This window comes from Odontesthes bonariensis, chromosome 7 (genome assembly GCF_027942865.1).
Source record: "Odontesthes bonariensis isolate fOdoBon6 chromosome 7, fOdoBon6.hap1, whole genome shotgun sequence".
In the NCBI taxonomy this organism is placed as follows: domain Eukaryota; kingdom Metazoa; phylum Chordata; class Actinopteri; order Atheriniformes; family Atherinopsidae; genus Odontesthes; species Odontesthes bonariensis.
In genome coordinates, this window is record NC_134512.1 from 18,148,068 (window position 1) to 18,165,831 (window position 17,764).

Sequence of the window (17,764 nt, forward strand, 5' to 3'; positions counted from 1 at the left end):
TAAAAACAATCAACCGAGCAGCACAATGTTGAGAATCTGTACTTGGCCGTGAATATAAAGCAGCAAGTGAGAATTTTCATCTCTGTGGTGCTTCAACTTGAATGAGAATGTTTAGATGCTGTTTGAAATATTAAAATACACACATATGAAAGCCTTAGTCTGGGGGTATTCAACATGGGAATCTAATATTTGCTGATGTATTATTTTTTACACCATATAATACATACAAAACTTGTACGTATCATAAAATGTAGGTTTGGACTGCTGTCCCTGAATAAAGGCAAAAAGCTGTTTTAGCGGTGACCGTTTCCGCTTTGAACGACAGCGTTTGTGACGGCGGGCTGTCACCTTTAATGACCGAATGGGAGCAGGCCAAAGACAATCTATCAACACTGGACACAGGAGCATTGTCGAAAATGATGAAAATTTGCAACCGCAAAATAATTTCCTGAAAAATTATTTATTTCCAGAGTAAAATAAACGATATGTTGCCATACAAAAAGTGTAAGAAAAGGGACAATAAGTCAAAACTGTGACTGCAGAGAAATCGGTAGAGTGACATGACGTGCGCGGAGTCATTTTAAAATACAGGAATCAAGCCAGTGCTCTTCATTTTCTCTCCCGTTTTTGTGTCTGCAACCTTTAAGTCAATCATACGGCCTAGTCTGAAGACAGAGTTTCTTTTTTCGCTCTGCCCACAATGATGCAACACTCTCCTCAATATGAATATTCCAAAAATCCTCTGTGACATCAGACGCACACATAAAAATCCCAGACAATTAGATTAAAGATAATTTATACAGTCCTTTCAAGCACAATCTAATGAAAACATCCTGGGCCTAATGAAACAAAACATATTACTCCTAATCTCATTCACATGAATGTTGGAGCATAAAAAAAATATATATATTTTTTTCTTTACTCCTCCACTCAGTGTAGAAGCAAGAGGTAAAAAGAAAAAAAAAGAAAAAAATTGGATTCGGTTAATCCCTTATTAAGACATATTAGGCTGGGTGCACTCTGCATATGCAAAAAACAAACGTGGAAATGAAACAAATTGCTACAGTGAAAATCAAACCTGCAGTCTGACACATTTCTGACGAGTCATAAACACGGACATTTCAGACACGAATTGCACGTTTGCACCTATGAGACGAGACCTCACAGTCTAGTCTAAGCAAGTATCAAAAACAGTGTCTACAATCCAGCAAGAGAACGAGAAAAAGAAACATCTAATAGGCCACTATTATAACCCAGTTGGGGCGCTTCTGGTCTCGCTTTATGAGAAACCTTTCTGCATTGAAGTGAAAATGCAGTGGCTGACCAACTACTAGTTTGTAAACACTTGGCAACTTTTAAACAACTGAAGAATCACTCAAACATTTTTTGCTGTATACCATAAAAGTCCCCCATTTCTTTTGAGATGGACAGACGGAACGCACAGTGCTGACTGAGGGGACCCTGCCACGGCTCACACACAGTGATGACAGACCTAAAAGAATATGGCAACTATAGCTGTGGTACCGTCACGTCCGTTAGCGAACAACCAGGAGTGGAGCCACACTGGACTGTAGTCGTCTTCTACCACCGAGTCAACACAGGAATTCACCGGCAACACTGGACGACACCTCGCTGATAAACAACTACAATGGACCCTTTGGAAAAGCAGGTGGAGCACAGTGCAGGGCACGTCTCCTGTGGCCTGAAAAGGCCATCATTCTTTCAAGAAAAGAAGAATAAAATACACCTTGGAGAGGATATGAATGTCCACATCGTCCTCATAAAACGGACTCCATGTTTTCGCAAACCTCGTGGTCCTCTAGGTTGTATATAAATTTTGTCCTGTCCACGAGTTTGGGGCCGTCGGTGAGAGACGGGTAAAACTCGGTGGAAGTCATGTAGCCCTCGTGGCCCTTGATGTATTTCTTGTAGTTCCTGCGCAAGCAATACCACGTGGTGCAGTAGAGGAGGAAGGCCACGCCCTTGAGAATGATGGCGAGGCTGACGTAGAGATGCCTGTAGGCTACGTTGTCGTACAGCAGGCAGGCGCCTCGATCGCCACAATCTGAGCTCCAGAAAAGGCAAGTGGAGTCAATCCCAGCACCGAAGATCAGGGGAGGGGGGATGAATCCTGGAAAACAGAAATACTAAATGAACCAGTGAACTCCCAGGTAACCAGATTGAGATTTTAGAATTGCATTACTTTTCTCCGCTGCTCAATTTACAGAGTCATAAAAGGTAATGGTGTACGGCTGATCGGATTTATTCGTCATCAATGAGGAAATACATACGCTAACAAAACACACGAGGTTGTGTAATCTGGATGACCTTATCAACTGAGTGCCACGGCGAGCTCCGGACTTAACCGGAACTCTGTTTGTGTGAGAAACAGCATCTAAATTTGTTGTGTAATCTGATAAAAAAATAAAATCCAAAATGAATCTTACCGAGGAGTCGAAGCAAAAGGAACAGAACTCCAAGAGCGTACGATTTCAGTTCAGGGCTCACGGACCTTCAGGAGAAGCAGAAGGGGAAAAAATACGATTAAAAAAAAAAGAAAGAAAAAAAGAAACGTTTGAAATGCCCAGCGTGACTGATCTCGCTAAATCCGATACCTGATAAGGACGATGACTGAGGGAGTCTGGGCCATGGCTCCCACCAGGCTGCAGACACAGATCACACACAGGAAGATGAGGAAAGCCTCCTGGCAGCCCGGCGTGGGACATTTCCCCGGAACCGCAGTGGCCTGCTCGCTTTCAGCAGATACACACGCGCATCCTGTCAGGTTCTGAGAACAGAAAAAGATTAGATTATGTTGTGCTCTGTTACGTGACTGTATATCTGCACTTGAAAATGACAGCTGTGTCTGTGAGTCAGCAGTAAAACGATAAACTGAGCTGAGAGCAATTCTCTCTCAATGTAACATGAGTATGGGAGAAATGAATCTCAGTCAACATGCAAACTTTAAACAAAGACACCGAGGCTTTATTGTCTGACGCACGCTTGTTGATGGCGCATCTATGAAGTACTGAGACGAAACATTTTAGGTTCAAAGGGAAATTCGAACTGTGTAATTAATCAGGCTATTGTGATCGATGTTAGGCACCAGTGGCATGCGAAGGTAAGGACCTGAGAGACGTTTGACACCTTTGGAGAGTGTCCTGCTCGGCTGCAGCCGGCAAAGCAGGCGGAAAGGTAGGTAACATGGTTGGAGCCGCACACGGGGCTGATGGAGGAGGTGACGCAGTTGCAGTGACTGATGCACTGGGCCTCTGGTTTCTCTCCCACCCGCAGTGTCCTGAACACAAAAGCAGCAAAAATTCACAACTTTCTTTTCCTCTGCGACGACTGCATTCATTAAAGATAAATAAATAAGTAAAGGCACATTCTTTGCCATTCATGAGAGGATCTCTTGTTCATTTTTAAGATCTCCATGGAAACGGCACTGCACGGCCAACTTGCCCTGGAGATGATTGAGTCCAAGGCGCCAGATGATAAAGACCCAAAGTTAATATTTCTAAAGGGCCACTGACACAAAAATGCTGCTGTCTCATTAATCTCGAAAAAATAAACACTCGGACTGGGCGCTGAACCTGAACACAACTAAGAACCGGCAGACGATGTTCTTTAACTCAAGATACTACACGGAGAAGGGACTGTGGACTTGTCAAGACCGGTATTGTGTTCCATATAAAAGAGCTGTGCTCGTCAGTTCCTCTCCTCATCACTGTGCTACAGACGAATATTTCTGCATATTTCTGATGCAGAAACTCTGAGGCAAAACAAACGGAAACAGACAGCTTATTGGGCTCACATCTGCCTCTGTTGAATCCGATAATGTAAAGTGAACCTCTCGTGTGAAGAAAACAACAGACGTGTGTGTTTGTCCACGGCAGACACGTGTGTAAAAGGTTGAGTCGTTCTCTATCAAATCTACATTTGTCATGAAGACTTACGGCAGCAGGAAGTTGTGATCCTTCCATACATTATGGATAATTCTACTGATTATTTTCCTTAATAAGATGATATAATCACTGTTTCGTAGGCTGGAAGGATCATGGATATTATTTGAGACATCGCACGGATGACTAACAGACTGACAAAATGGTTGCCAAATTTATTTTTTATTTGACTTATTGACTCTTTGATGTCACAGCAGCTTCGGTTGAGATAAAATAAAAGATTTCATCACTTAAAAGGAAAACAAAAAGGCAAGGTACTGAATGCTGACCATGTGGTTTTCTTTTTACTTGTTATTTTGTTATACAGTGATTCAAATAACTAAATATTGTATTCAATCATTAACAGTAACTGTTTGTTGTCCTTAAAGTGCACTGGTTCCAGTAAATAAAAAAATTCTGTTTTACAGTCTGACGTTAGGTTTTTCTCTGGTTGTTTTCCTTTCTTATTAAAGTTTTAATGTATATATCCAAAATTGTTTCATTTTGACTAAAAGTGGCAAACACGGTATATGTAGGAAGCATTTCTAAAAACAAAGTAACAGTTGAAAGCCACTGAGATGCCTGGCTGTGTAACACTTTTTACTCTTTTATTGGACTGGTGTCTGACTCAATAAAGTCCTTCACATTCAGTCCACGAAGCCCTAAGGAACACAAGGCTACTCTGAATGGAAAACCTTTTTATAGACTCCCTGATATCACACAAAGTAATTTGAATATAGAGAAAGCCAACTGTGCCCCGGAGAACAGAAGCAATCCGAATTTGTTTTTATTTTTTAAATTTAAACTGCATGCAAGTCACCTCCACTAAGGTCTTCTGGCCTTGGGAGCCACATTACTTTTCACTGCTTTAGTGGTGTTAACTGCTTGTAATGAATTCATTCATTAGAATAATCGATCCACTGTGAACAAACACAAATCCAAGGCATGGAAACACACTGTGTATAAAATTATATTACATATAATAATTTAGTCAGTCATATAGTGTATCAAATGTTGAAAATGCAGTGTTTCGGTTGTGCTGAAACTGCACACGATTGGTTAGAGGTTACACAATGGCTTTTGTCCTGGAAGTTAACTCTTTGCCAAACTAGAAAAAGCATGCATTACCAAACCAGCCATCAAGGAGGTTAAAGGAGACAAGATAACATCGTGAGATAACATGATGGGAGCAGCGTTCATTCATCGGACTGGTATCCTGAGTTATTGAAGAATTTAGTTAGTTTATGCTGGTATCAGTAGATCTAACCTGTATCCATTGTTAAATACAGATGCTGAGTTTCTTTCTTACTCATTGCCATATCGGACTGTCACTCCTGCAACAGGACCCGTGTCACAGCCCAGGAACAGGAAGGAGACGTAGCAGGCGGTGGAGATCAGGTTGACCAGCATGGCCATGCGGATGGCTCCCAGCGCTGAGAGGTTCAGCTTCTTCACCAGCAGGCCGCCCATGAAGATCCCCAGACAAGCACATGGAATGGCTGTCATACCTTAACCATAAAGTCGGCCAAAACATGTTAATTACGCAGGTAAGCATTAGGGGTGGGCGAAAAAAAATTGATTCATGTACATATCGCGATTTTTAATGGGATGATTTTAAAAATCGATTTTTCGCCCCAGAATCGATTATATTACGTCATATCCGTGTCCAGAAAAACTTCATCAATTCATTGCATTAAGTTATGTTAAAACTAGCCCACATTTGTGCTGTGTGGACATTTGAATTCATTTTGTAACTGTAAACTTTAAAAAATGCTGTACATGTTAAGTACCTCTTTTTGTCTGAGTTGAAATAAATGTCAGCTGCTGGACTGACTGACACAGACTGATGTGCATTGTTTATAGGAACGACATTCATTCTAGAAGTGTACGATTAAACTTGTTTGGTTTTTTTTTTAAGGAGGAAGAAAATTGCAATGACTGATTATTTGGAATCGCAATACTTGTAGAATCGCAATTATCAAGAATCGGGATACAATCGAATCGTGACCAAAGCATATCGTCCCACCCCTAGTAAGCATGCAGATGGACGTGAGCAGGCATGTGTGCTGTTTGCTCTGAAAACTAACCTAATAGCTGGTTCGCTGAGCTGGTGGTGAGGTTGAACTGCTGCTCGAGGTATTTCCCTAAGAAGGCTGCGAAGCCTGCTACGACGGCGATCTCCATGCAGGCTGCCAGGGTAATGCAGGTGAAGACAGGGTTTGACAGCAGGTGCTTGGTCACCTTGGGGATCACTGATGATACAGAAATGAGGAGAGATGAGCATCGCAGTCCAGCCAAACTGGTCAGCAGGACAGACGGGATTCCCTTGTGGCCTCTGTTGTCTTTTTCGCGGGAGCATTCCTCATCTCACTTAATAACGGGTGTTTGGCCAGCAGTTGACATCAGTTAGAAACCGGTGATGTCACAAACATTTCCTTAAATGTATGCGTTTGAGTAAAATAGACACCTCTCAGCTAATTCCAATGACTGAAGACTTGCACTGTGGTGATTCTGTAACTTAAGCAATTGCAACTTTTTATCTTATTGCAAGCATCCCTGATGGAATAAAGTCTTGCACTTCAATGCATTTTTCTTTACGTTTGACAAAAGTGAGAGAATAAATAAATCAATAAAAATAAGCCTGCTTTCCCATTACTACAGTGGATGCTGAACTCTCACCTCTCAGCTGCTGACAGCAGGTGGGGCTGTTGGCAGGCTCATGGCTGAGCACAACTCCATTGCTGGGCTTTGGAGTCTCATAGTCTGGTGTGAGAGAGGGAGGGAGCATAACCTGCTCACTCTCGGTTCCCTCATCTCTCTCACTCGATGGTAGGGACTGAGGGAAGCCGAACATCACGACCGCTGAGCAAAAGAGTAAGGCACCACACAGAAGAAAGCCGGCCCACCAGGCCCCGATCCATCGCGGGTCATCTGGAGTGATGTCCAGCATACCTTTACAGAGACACGGACTGAGTCAATAACCACTGACAAAACACAAAAAAATATAACTCTACCAGGATACTGAACTCACTTGCGTCAATGAAGATAGCGTCCACGTAGAATTTAGTGCAAACGGAGCCGAGGATGAAGCCACAGGCAGGTCCGAACACCAGGGTGGAGAAGAGGATTCCTGCACAAAGACAAGCATCAACTTTAATGTTTGGTTTATTCTTATTCCAATGACACTTTGTGACACACGAACTGTGTACTGTGCATGCCTCTTAGATGTTGCTGAACACTTCTGGTGGAAAAAAAAGAAAAAAAAGACAAACAAAACGCACACATAAGCCACAACATAAAAACAAATTGTACTTCAACTAAATAGAGTTGATATTTGCAATGTAATGATCTTCTAGGAAACCTTGGCTCCTGACAGTGATGTGGATGCATCTCTGGCACCCGGAAAAAAACGTTGCCGATAAAGCGGACCACCCAAGGAAATGACACTCCCTCGTGGCAGCGCATCACAAATACTGCTCAGGAAGGAGAGCCCAGAACGATAAGGCATCACGTTGAAGCATCAGAAAAAACCTGGTTCACACCGCAACCCACAGGACTCGAAATATATACTGTGCTGGAGCCACACAGCACAGGACGCTTCCAGAGATCCCGCATCCAAGTCACGACAAGGAGACTACAACTACTGTTTTATACTGAAATGTGGGAAAAGCGTCAGTGAAATCATGAATTAACCAAACCGTTCGTCTCTTTCTGAGAGCCTAAAGTGACATCTCCAAATGTCCCTGCTTTGTTCGCTAAACAATCCCATCCCCCTGTTAAATGATAGGAAAACAGAAGGCCTTCATTTCAGTTCTGAGTTTTAGATGTCCTTTTAAGGAAGGTTCAGCGCAAAGCATTTCTGCTGCTGTGACAGATACAATCTGCAAGCTCAAACAGCAAGACGAGTGCAGCAGGAGCAGCAGCACACACTGACCCAGCTGATTACGCTCGCATGGTTTATTCCCCTCTTCTCTCCACCGAATGAACAGATAAACGCACCTCGAGGAAGACACCTAACAACAGAAAGCCTTTCTTTTGTCACCGTCTTCTCCAGTGGGCAGCTGGAGATAAAAATGTGGAGCTTGATCAAAAATCCTAATCAGAGAGCTGTCAGCGGGGCACAAGTCTGGCCCTGAGACTAAGACTGCAGGCACATAATGAAGACCCAAAGCTCAATTTGGAAAAAAAAAAAATTCTCCCTGACAGCAATGCCTCCGGAGTGTGGTGTTGTTAGACTGTGTGTGGAGGGCCAGACTGTATCAAGCGGTGCCAAACCAGATCGGAATATATGTTTGACTACTGCTGCACAGAAGCAATGCCGGTTTCAAATGACTAACAAAATAAAATGAAATCATCTGTACCAACTCTGCTTCCTGCTTTGTCCCCCTTGCGGCATCAGCGACCCCCTTTTGACTGGCTTCAGGCTGACCTGAACATCACAGCTATCAGTAACTCCAGTAAAATGTTGGGATGCCAGGGGCAGCCGATTAATGAAGCATGGAAACTGTGACTAAGCCCTGTGTCTCTCTGCTGGTGCAAGAGTTAATTCATGGTCTGCTTCCTGTCTTGACCACCCACATAGGAAGGGAGTCAACGCAGTCATATAAACGTAACTGCATTCACATCGTAGTTTATTCTTCACATAAAGGAAATGACTCCAGAGATTTGTGAGGTGGGGCTCAGTACCTAGAATGTGTTATAAACAAGCTCTTTTAAGATAACGGAGGGGGGGGGACAAAAGAAAGTCTTTCATGTTGGGATGGGAACGCGCTTTTTCTCATAAGCACACAACTGAAAGAAGTTTGTGGTTGACAGTCAAACCAGCACGGAAGTGAACAAAGATACAGACACTTCCATGAGGCGCCAGAGCTTGACGTTTTTTTTTACCTCTTTCCTCTGGTGGCTATTGAGATTTTGTGATATAAAAAGAAGGCAGAAAACCGGTAAAGACTCATTTCCTCCGCTGTATGCAAAAAATTGTGAAACATAAAAACAAAGTTTCTTAAATATTTAAATGAGCTCCTAAACTCTGTAAACAAACACACAAATCACACACACACACACACACACACACACACACACAAACACATTTAGGCACAGGAGAGGGTTGTGTTAGACTAGGGAGTGTTTACCATAGAAACTGTGCAGTTTAACAGCACTTTCATAAAAAAAGAAGAAAAAAAAAGGGCTGCAGTCTTCGTGTGACGACCACATTTTCCTTTGGTGTTGCAAATGAGGCCTGCGTACTCACAGTTTCCTTAGAAACCGAGTGTTGGCAGCTCATGGCAACAACATCACAACTGCTTTCACCACAGGAAACCTCAGAGAGGATATTCAGTTAGTGAAATCACCTTCCACGAGGTGAAGGCCCAAGCTTGCTAACAATTCTGCGTCCACTGAGAGGATGAATGTTTCCACTGAGAACCGCTCCTGCCCCATGTCGCTTTTGGAAAGGCTGCAGCCTCGCATGTGAAAAAGATCAGGGAGCTCTGAGGGAGCATGTCCCCATTATCAGTCTGCTCCTACTGAGCAGGAAACAAGTCGAAGGCCATTTCTAAGTTGATGCAAATCTTCACATTAAAGTTTAATTAAAAAGAAAAGTGTTTTTACTTTACTAAAGGTCAATGTCAGCAGAAGAAAAGCACAAAGTAAATTAAGTCTCACGGAGGGATTAAGTGTTTTTGAAGTGGATCTTGTAGTCAAGACATAAGCAAATTAAGGAGCATTTTACATGAGCCGAACCTGTGCTAAATGCCACATTTCCAAGATTCACTTTCTTTTATGGATTTAAAGAAAATAAAATACCACATGTCTAGTGAGCTAGCTTTAGGGTGTTGGGTGAGGTGTGGTTGCTGTGAGCTGACAACACTCACATCAACACACCTTTAGATCACAGTGAAACTTAAAGCCATTCACTTTAAGCCAGACAGTAACACAAATGATGGACGGATTAAATGTGGAATGATGTAAAGAGAGAAAAACTGTATGACTGCAGATGTGCGTCACTGACGCGTGTCATCCACGTGTGCAGCACGTCTTCTGAAAGTGCAGCTGTGCAGGCTTTTTTTTTTAGGTTTTTAAAAACATTTCATCTACAGTTACCCAATCTTGTTCTTACTTCAGCAGACAGTGGTGTGCAGTCAAACAATGTCTTTATGCCGCTAACTAACCAGCTAAATAAATGATTATTTCACTGATTATTTTTGATATTTCAAGTTATTTCAATATCAAATTAAAAATCTCAAATTGCGTGACTTGATCTTGGTTCAGTTATTTTTTCCACAGCACAATCATGAAATCGAAACCGTTTTCAAAAGAGGAGCAAAATGTCTCAACTGTAAGAACTAAAAAACCACATGGGTACCCACAGGGTAACTGAGTCGTTTGAAACTGTCAAATGACTCAGTACACACAGACGTAGAGCTGCGGGAAACATTATTTCTGACCATAAATGAGAGCTGATTTATCTGATGACTACTCCTCCACAAATGCAGACAATATATCATCTTTTTTCAGAAATTTCTCCTCCCCATTTCCCCCCGTGCAGCACTTACAGCATGGTTTCTACCGATCTTTTTTTTCCAAAACCTCACCGTAGCCTTTACCCTCAGGTCTTATCTCTGACCTGAGGGTAAAGGCTAAGTGAAGGGACACTTTTCATGTTTTCCACATTGGGATTAGGCAGGAAAAAAGAAAAGCTAAATTAAGCACATTAAACCTGCATGAGGGACAATACATAACTGAAGCTGGGTGTAATCTTTGTAATATTACTTTTCCCAAACAGCCTTTAAATCCCTTTTCCCTGCCAGCGGTCCCGTTACAAGATAAGTACAAAACAAACTAATTTGTTGATGCTGCACCTTACTCAAGCCTTTTAGTAGACTGTGAATTGTGTTCTCAGGGGAGGATGTCGGCAGTAATTCAATCACAAAGCTTGGATCTAGTGTTTTTGTCTCACTCTAATTTACTTAGAAACCAATAGAAATGGCTAAAGACCCACCGTCTATGAGGCTTTTCCTCTCCAAGATATTAATTAACCACCAGATGCTTCGCAGAACCCATGCACTGGAGCTGAAAAGGTCATTAAGAGTAAATATCAAACATAAAAAATGCCTCCAGGTTCCCTTAAAGAACACTAAACTAATAAGCATTTTTAAAAAGTCTGCGCTCGCAACGTGTGGCGTCTTTATCCAGGCCAAAGGGTTGAAGTGATAAGCCAAAAAGGTTAAAGAGAAATGCTCTTTAGTTAATTTCCTGCTCTCACTGTACAGAGGGGATTCCTCCTTCACCTCCTTTAATCCTGCTCAAGTTGGCTTGGTAATCCTCTGAGCTAAATAAGAGCAGAGGGACAGTACAACGTGGAAGGCCAGACAACAGCTCGTGCCACTTTCACAAGAGGCCAGTCTGACGCTGAGGGTGAGCTAAATGATTACTAAAGATAAAGCTAAGAGCCAGTTTGTCGGCATCTCATCTCTGGGGCCTGAAAGCTGAGTTTATGTCACGCGATCGATAGTGAGATGGAGGATGCGTCTTGGGTCAAAAGGACTGCATCAAGCAGGCCCAAGTTACATTAAATGTGACTATAAAGTTTAAGGACTATGAGATTTAAAGAGCTTTTAAACAAAGCCCTCTCTCCTCCTCTGCCATACGTCAGGTCATGAAATTGGCTGAGTAAAAGGGTAAAGACATTTTTAAGACTGAAGAGCCTGGAGAGAAGCTCTTAAAAGTGGCCAGAGGTGCCGGGCCGAGCGTCGGTCATTTTCTGCATGAGCAAACGCACGTATTACTGACACCGTCGAAAATAAAGGAGTCATGCATTTGCCAAAGAAATTCAGCAAAGTCACACACCACAACTATCAAAAGTATGCTGCTTCCTCTACTGGACAGGAACAATAAGCTGATGTTTACAATAACAACCAGTTCGTTTGTGCAGTTGCACCTTATTTCAAAATGTTGTCTTTATTTACCAGCACGGCACATTCACAGATCATTTTCCATTGTTTAGAAGCCACGTCACCTCTCAATTCTGCTTCTTTCCAGCTCCATGTTTTGCATCCAGGACCTCAGAGTATAACATCTTTTTTTTTTCTGTCCATTTGTCTGTTGAGCTTTTTTTTTTGCCATATGAGTAGCCGCTTCTTAAACCCATCCTCCTCGCTGAAAGCTCACTTTGATCTGATTGGCATGCTTTGTGAAAAGCTTCCTTTGTGAGCAGTACCTTTTCAAGTCGCTGATGCTAATGTTCCAAAGGCAGAAAAATAGTCTCCACTTGTTCAATCCAGATTCTGATCCAGGCCCAGAATCAATGAGTTCAATCAACATTCACCACGGCAAAAATTACAGGAGGAAGTGTCTGTTTGTCAAATGTTACTTTGATGACCTTATCAGTACAAGGGTTTAGTTTTTATTATCGCAAGCAAAACACGGTTTCCATTTAAACGTACATTAACAGCTGCATATGAGAGAGGTGCAGCAATACGCTGGCTGAACTGGGTAATGTCTGGTAAAGGTAATGTATCCAGTAAATTGTTATTTCCCGGTTACAAAACATCTGTAGTACCTTTGTGCCTCTCTCACTAATTTGTTTTTACAGGCCGGTGTTTTGTGGGAACATGTTTGCATGCCTGGAGCAGGTGACCATATGGTGAAACCTCCGACTAAACTAAACTAAGGTCAGTACGACTTTAGGAGGAGAAACAAAAGCAAAACAACAACAAAAAAAATACAAATGTTATTATCTGAATGTGGGGAGAGGCTTGAAGCAAGAAATTTGGGCTCATAGAGAATTCTTTTTACATACTTTCACTGTATCATTTGAAACACTAGCTGTTCTGGACACCAACATCTAACACTGTATGACAGGAAATAAAGAAAAGTATTAGGGGTTTCTTTCCATGAGTGGTGGCGGAGGAACTGGTTTCAGCAGGTTAAACATCCGTGTCAGCTGACCTCGTTTCACTGCATTTCTTAAGAAAGCTGGTGATCGTGTTGCTAATCGGCCTTGTTGTTTCTATTTGGTACTTTCTTGGTACTACAGCACCAGAATCTCTACTCAACACTAAATCTTTATAAGGAGACACCTGTTGGAAGTTTTGGCTCGACATCTTAAACTACAAACACATAACTGAGTACTTTTCCCAATTGGACATCTAAGTCCAATTGGACTTAGACCACATGCTGTGAAAAAGACAAATGTGTATTTTGGTTCTAGTTTAAGTATCTGTGGAAAACTGATGGGTTGTGTACTGTTAGCGTGCAAGTTTAATATCTCAGCCAATGAGATTAGCTGCTGGTGTGATGGGGAAACAAATGCTATGGCTCGCTTTGGAGGGCTGTGATAAATCGACTTTTGAGGAACTTCTGGCACATTTCCCCCAGCAGATACAATCTTTTGTTCAACTTTTTATTGTTCCTCACAAACACAGCAGCTTCATCCTCTCGTTGCCAGACTACTGACTACAATTCAGACCAAAAGTGCTTCTGATTCATGGTAAAATGTAACAGACAAAAATCTGTGGGCTGAAGGGCGTACTGTTAACAGGTTTAAAGAGGAAGTGTATGGCGGCCTAATGGCAACATACATTCACCTGTTATCAGTTCCGCAGTCTGTTGAAATGTGTGAGACATAATCGCCTGTCATATTTCGTGCTCATTTACTGTATGTGATAATCTAATGTACCACAAAATGACTGCATTTACAACTTGACCAGTGATGACCACTAGGTGTTTATCTCTCGCTCTTTTTTCTTAATAATAAAACCTGGGTGCATCAGCTGAGCGATGACCAAAACTGTGAAAATTACATAGAGATTAAATTGCATTTAGATATCAGGCTTTCATAAAACTATTGAAACTTTTGTTATCATAGTCTTTCTGGTCCAGATTCCTGAACCTACAGGACGTTATCAGCTCTGAATTCGTAGCTCTGAATTTCAGGAAAGAATGAGTGGATTTGTTGAAACTCAGGATGAAGCTGAATAAAAGACGGATGAGCGTACGGTTAAGTGGTGTCTTATGCTTCTTTCTTTAAATCCTTATTCTGCTGTTGCTTCTTCTCTTCTTCTAAAAGTTTCTTCTGATGATCAGGCACTCTGAGGGGAAGTGAGAAGAAATATTGACAATTTCCAAAGAGTGTCTGAAGCAAGCCTCCACTTCTTTCTTCAGAAGACACTACGAACACTCAAAAGTCAACAGAGTGTTGCTTAGTGGCATTACAACAGAAAGCAAACTAATGGACAGGAAGTGTACTGGCAAAGAGACGATGGATGCCTTTACAGGGATCAAATATGCTTGAACTCTGTAAACATTCAGAGTGACACAAAGGCCAAATGTGAGACACATCATACAAAAATGAGTTATGTAAACTCTGTCGCTCTCATGCTGACAGGGTGGGAGCAAGTAAAAGTCACGCCACGGTCTCTTCTAAGGGTAAAATCTATTTTGATGAAGTACAGAAGAGATTAAGGCCACCAAATTTTCAGTGATCCATAAGAACTAACAGCATTAGAAAGCAGCTTGCCCCATGGGAAGCAAAGGCTTGACCCACCTTAGTGGCATTCAGAATCAACGTCACTTCACAACGTTCTTCAAGGACTGAATTTTTTAAATGTTCTCTCAGAGGCTCCTCTGTCCTATAACCAAAATCAATGTGAATGACATGTTAGAGAAGGTATATCACCGGCTCTGTGTGCATTTTCTTTTTTACATTTTTTTTTTTTTTTTTACATCCCTCTGAACAATGAGTGGCACAAACTGAAGCAGCTTGTTGGTGAGCTGTATATTACAGTAACCCTGTTGACTCCACACAGTCATGACCTAAAAAACAAGCCAAAGCTTTAAGTAGGCTCTCAACTCGCATTCAAATGCCATTACATCAGGATCATCCTTCCTTAACTTCCGCTTACGTCAAATCTTTTACAATTTCAAAACCGGCTCTTCGCACATGGAAAGTTGTAACGTAAAATCAAAAGCAGCCCTTTCTTTCCTCTACAGGTTCATTTGAACCGAAGCAGACGTGAGCTGAAGCGGTTTCACTGATGCCATATGGTTGCCATACAAAGACTCCAGCCTGAGGACACGTTTAATGCTATTAGCATTTTGACCCTGAGGATGAGCAGCGGGGTTACTGCAGAGCACTGTCCAGCCTTCACTCAGCTGACAAGCCGGCTTTTCATCAGGTTCTGTTCCCTCAACGCCCTGTCACGTTTAGCTGAACCCAGAGAGGTTGGCCTGAAAGGGAGAGTTTCATTTTGGCTGTTGATGAAGGTTTTACAGCCTTATATCAGAAGCCCATTGTAACGGACTAATAGGAGTCCAATAGACTGCTGATAAAGGTACATTTTTACTTAGCCATTTGACTTTTACAGAGTTTACTGTGCGTGCAGTTGCACAGTGGTAACTTGCCACTCAATTATCTCGAGGGATTTGATATAAAATACACCACTGGCTTCCACAAACACCAGCAGCCTCACTGTTTTACCCCTAAATGTCAGGAACCAAAGGCTCCGCCGTCAACATCCTGCTGACAGACGGCACAGGACTCTCACAGAGTCCATTTCCACGCTCCACGAACGCAGAACTGATTTGGATGCATGAAGGGGACTTACACGGTATCAAGTAGATGGCTTTAATGCTGATCCTGATCAGATAGTGGTCAAATAGACTGGGAGATCCTACTGACCACAAAAACAATCCTCACTTCCAGGCACACTGTTTATATTTATCTATTATGTCAATTCCAGCTGTAACATTTCAGAGGTGGGGGAAAAAAAAGGACCCTCTGAGCCAAATAAATCTCTGTCCTATTTTATAATACAATGTCTGGAACAGAATAAACCCTTAAGTAAAACACTCTAAAGCAGGATGGAAACAGACGAAGGTTTTACGGAGAGAGAGACACAAGACAGAACAGTAAAAGTAAAGGCCTGCCATAGATGTAAATGCTTTTATAATCTAAAAAAATCCAGATCTGGCCTTCATATATTATATAATACAGAGTGAGGCCTTTTTTTTAAATTTTGTGGGAGGAGCACACTGTTTCAGCATCTTCATATCCCTGTGTGCATCTCTGTAAAGATGAATACTGGATCCTGAAAATACATGTTTAGTTAAGGTCAAGACATCAAATGGGATGTGAGGGGAATTAAAAAGTGAATGAGTGTTGAAAAAGAATGTGTTGTAATTAGTCAAAAAAAATGGCAAGACCTGGATGCTCAGGTCAAACAGTTTCTCTTTATGAAGAGTTCAGTACGTCTGCTACAGGCCTCCATATGTATCCTCGATGGAAATCCACAAACATGTTGTTTGTTTGTTTTTTTTAACCAATCTGGTAGCATAAAATTCACCCTAACTGAAATACTGCTTGGTTGGACGAGGTTACTAATCAACATGTGTCATAGAAAATTGAGATCAAATGCAGTTTAAAGAAAATTTATGTCATTTTTAGGCTACTCTTGTACTTTTACTTATACTGTAAAGCACATGTAATGACATATTTACGAATCACTATCATGAAGATAAAAAAAAACAACTTTCACTTTACTAATAGTTATCCATTTGTTTAATTATCACCCTGTCATTGTACAATGAACGCAGTTTGTACTGAGGCTAAAGGTCCTCGCCGCAGCAGGACCAGCTTTGAGTCCAGGTTTGTCCCTTCACTGCAGGCCATCCTCCACTCTTTGCCCATATTTGCTGTCCTGTCTAATCTTACAAAAAAAAAGGGGGGTTTGTTTATGAGAAGAACTTCCCAGAATGTCCTTTTCCATTCGGTAAGGAAGCGACTTTTCATTTCCTCTGTAGTCTTTCTGTAGTCTTTACACACCTGGTTCCAATTGAAGAAAAAAAGAGAATTCTTTTGGTAAAAAGCTTTTTGTCTAGTTGTAAAGAACATTTGTATAGCTCCAAGTCGAGAAACAACATTGAAAATGTTCTTAGGTAACACACATATGTTCATCAGCCATGTTCTTGGCATTACATGTAATACTCCACGTGGAGCTTATATTTCGGACAGTCATGACGAAAGGTGAAGCTTGCTAGCATGAGCAGTCTGCTTGTGATCGCCTTCTTCTTCCATCTTGCAGGTTAATGCATTCAGCTACTTCAACCTGACATGCAATAACCAAAATCTCTGAGTCCTATTAGCCTTGTGTCATCAGTTTCAGGGAGCAGGAGGAGCCCTCATCACCCTAAATGGTGCCAGTACGAGACAGCGCTGACTGAAGTTCATTCTCTTTTCTTTCATGGATTTAAACCCACACTTATAATTAATATAGCAACCATCATTGTGTGTAACGAGACATTAAACTGTGTAAGTCAGAGTAAGATGATCATTGATTTCAGTTCACTGCTCCTGCAAATAACTGCTGCTGGGCTTTGAATCATATTAGTATGCAAGCATCGCTTACTGTTATAATCATAATGATAGCCTTTCTGTGCCATAAGTTTATGCAAACAGGCATGTTTCCAAACAGGGTACTGATGTGATGTTGGCAGATCAGAGGTCTTGTTCAGACATCCAACCCTGTGAGCGCCGGGTCAGGAGACGAGGAGACACACAAAGAAACAGAGGGAGAAAACGACGGATAGATGGTGTGTGGGAGTTAATGGAGCAGAGCTAGGCCCTGCCACACAGTGAACTGTTTGTGATCAGCTTCAGATGTCGGAGCTGAGGCGAGGCTGCACACAGCCTTCCTTGTTGAGCAGCGGGTCTGGTAGGATGAAGGCCAAGGGCAAAAGATCAGTACAGATATGCTCTCTGCTGGAGAGCTGCAGCTGTTCCATTGAGGACGAGGAGCAGGGAGAGGTTTGGGACTGTTTGACAG

General features: G+C 41.9%; 1 protein-coding gene across 2 annotated transcripts in view; it reads right to left on the bottom strand.

Moving 5' to 3' along the window:
• Positions 1 to 441: 441 nt before the first annotated feature.
• Positions 442 to 17,764, bottom strand: part of slco3a1a (solute carrier organic anion transporter family member 3A1a) — a 41,446-nt gene continuing 24,123 nt past the window's right edge. Inside the window, exons 3-10 of one of the 2 annotated variants that reach the window (XM_075469823.1) lie at positions 6,973 to 7,071; positions 6,621 to 6,893; positions 6,029 to 6,193; positions 5,251 to 5,449; positions 3,148 to 3,298; positions 2,616 to 2,788; positions 2,448 to 2,512; positions 442 to 2,131 (exon numbers count right to left, since the gene is read on the bottom strand). In XM_075469823.1, the coding sequence (XP_075325938.1) occupies positions 1,779 to 2,131; positions 2,448 to 2,512; positions 2,616 to 2,788; positions 3,148 to 3,298; positions 5,251 to 5,449; positions 6,029 to 6,193; positions 6,621 to 6,893; positions 6,973 to 7,071 (1,478 nt within the window). In that variant the 3' untranslated portion in view covers positions 442 to 1,778. Of the gene's footprint in view, positions 2,132 to 2,447; positions 2,513 to 2,615; positions 2,789 to 3,129; positions 3,299 to 5,250; positions 5,450 to 6,028; positions 6,194 to 6,620; positions 6,894 to 6,972; positions 7,072 to 17,764 lie in introns of both variants that reach the window. The other variant, XM_075469822.1, reaches the window with a different exon arrangement.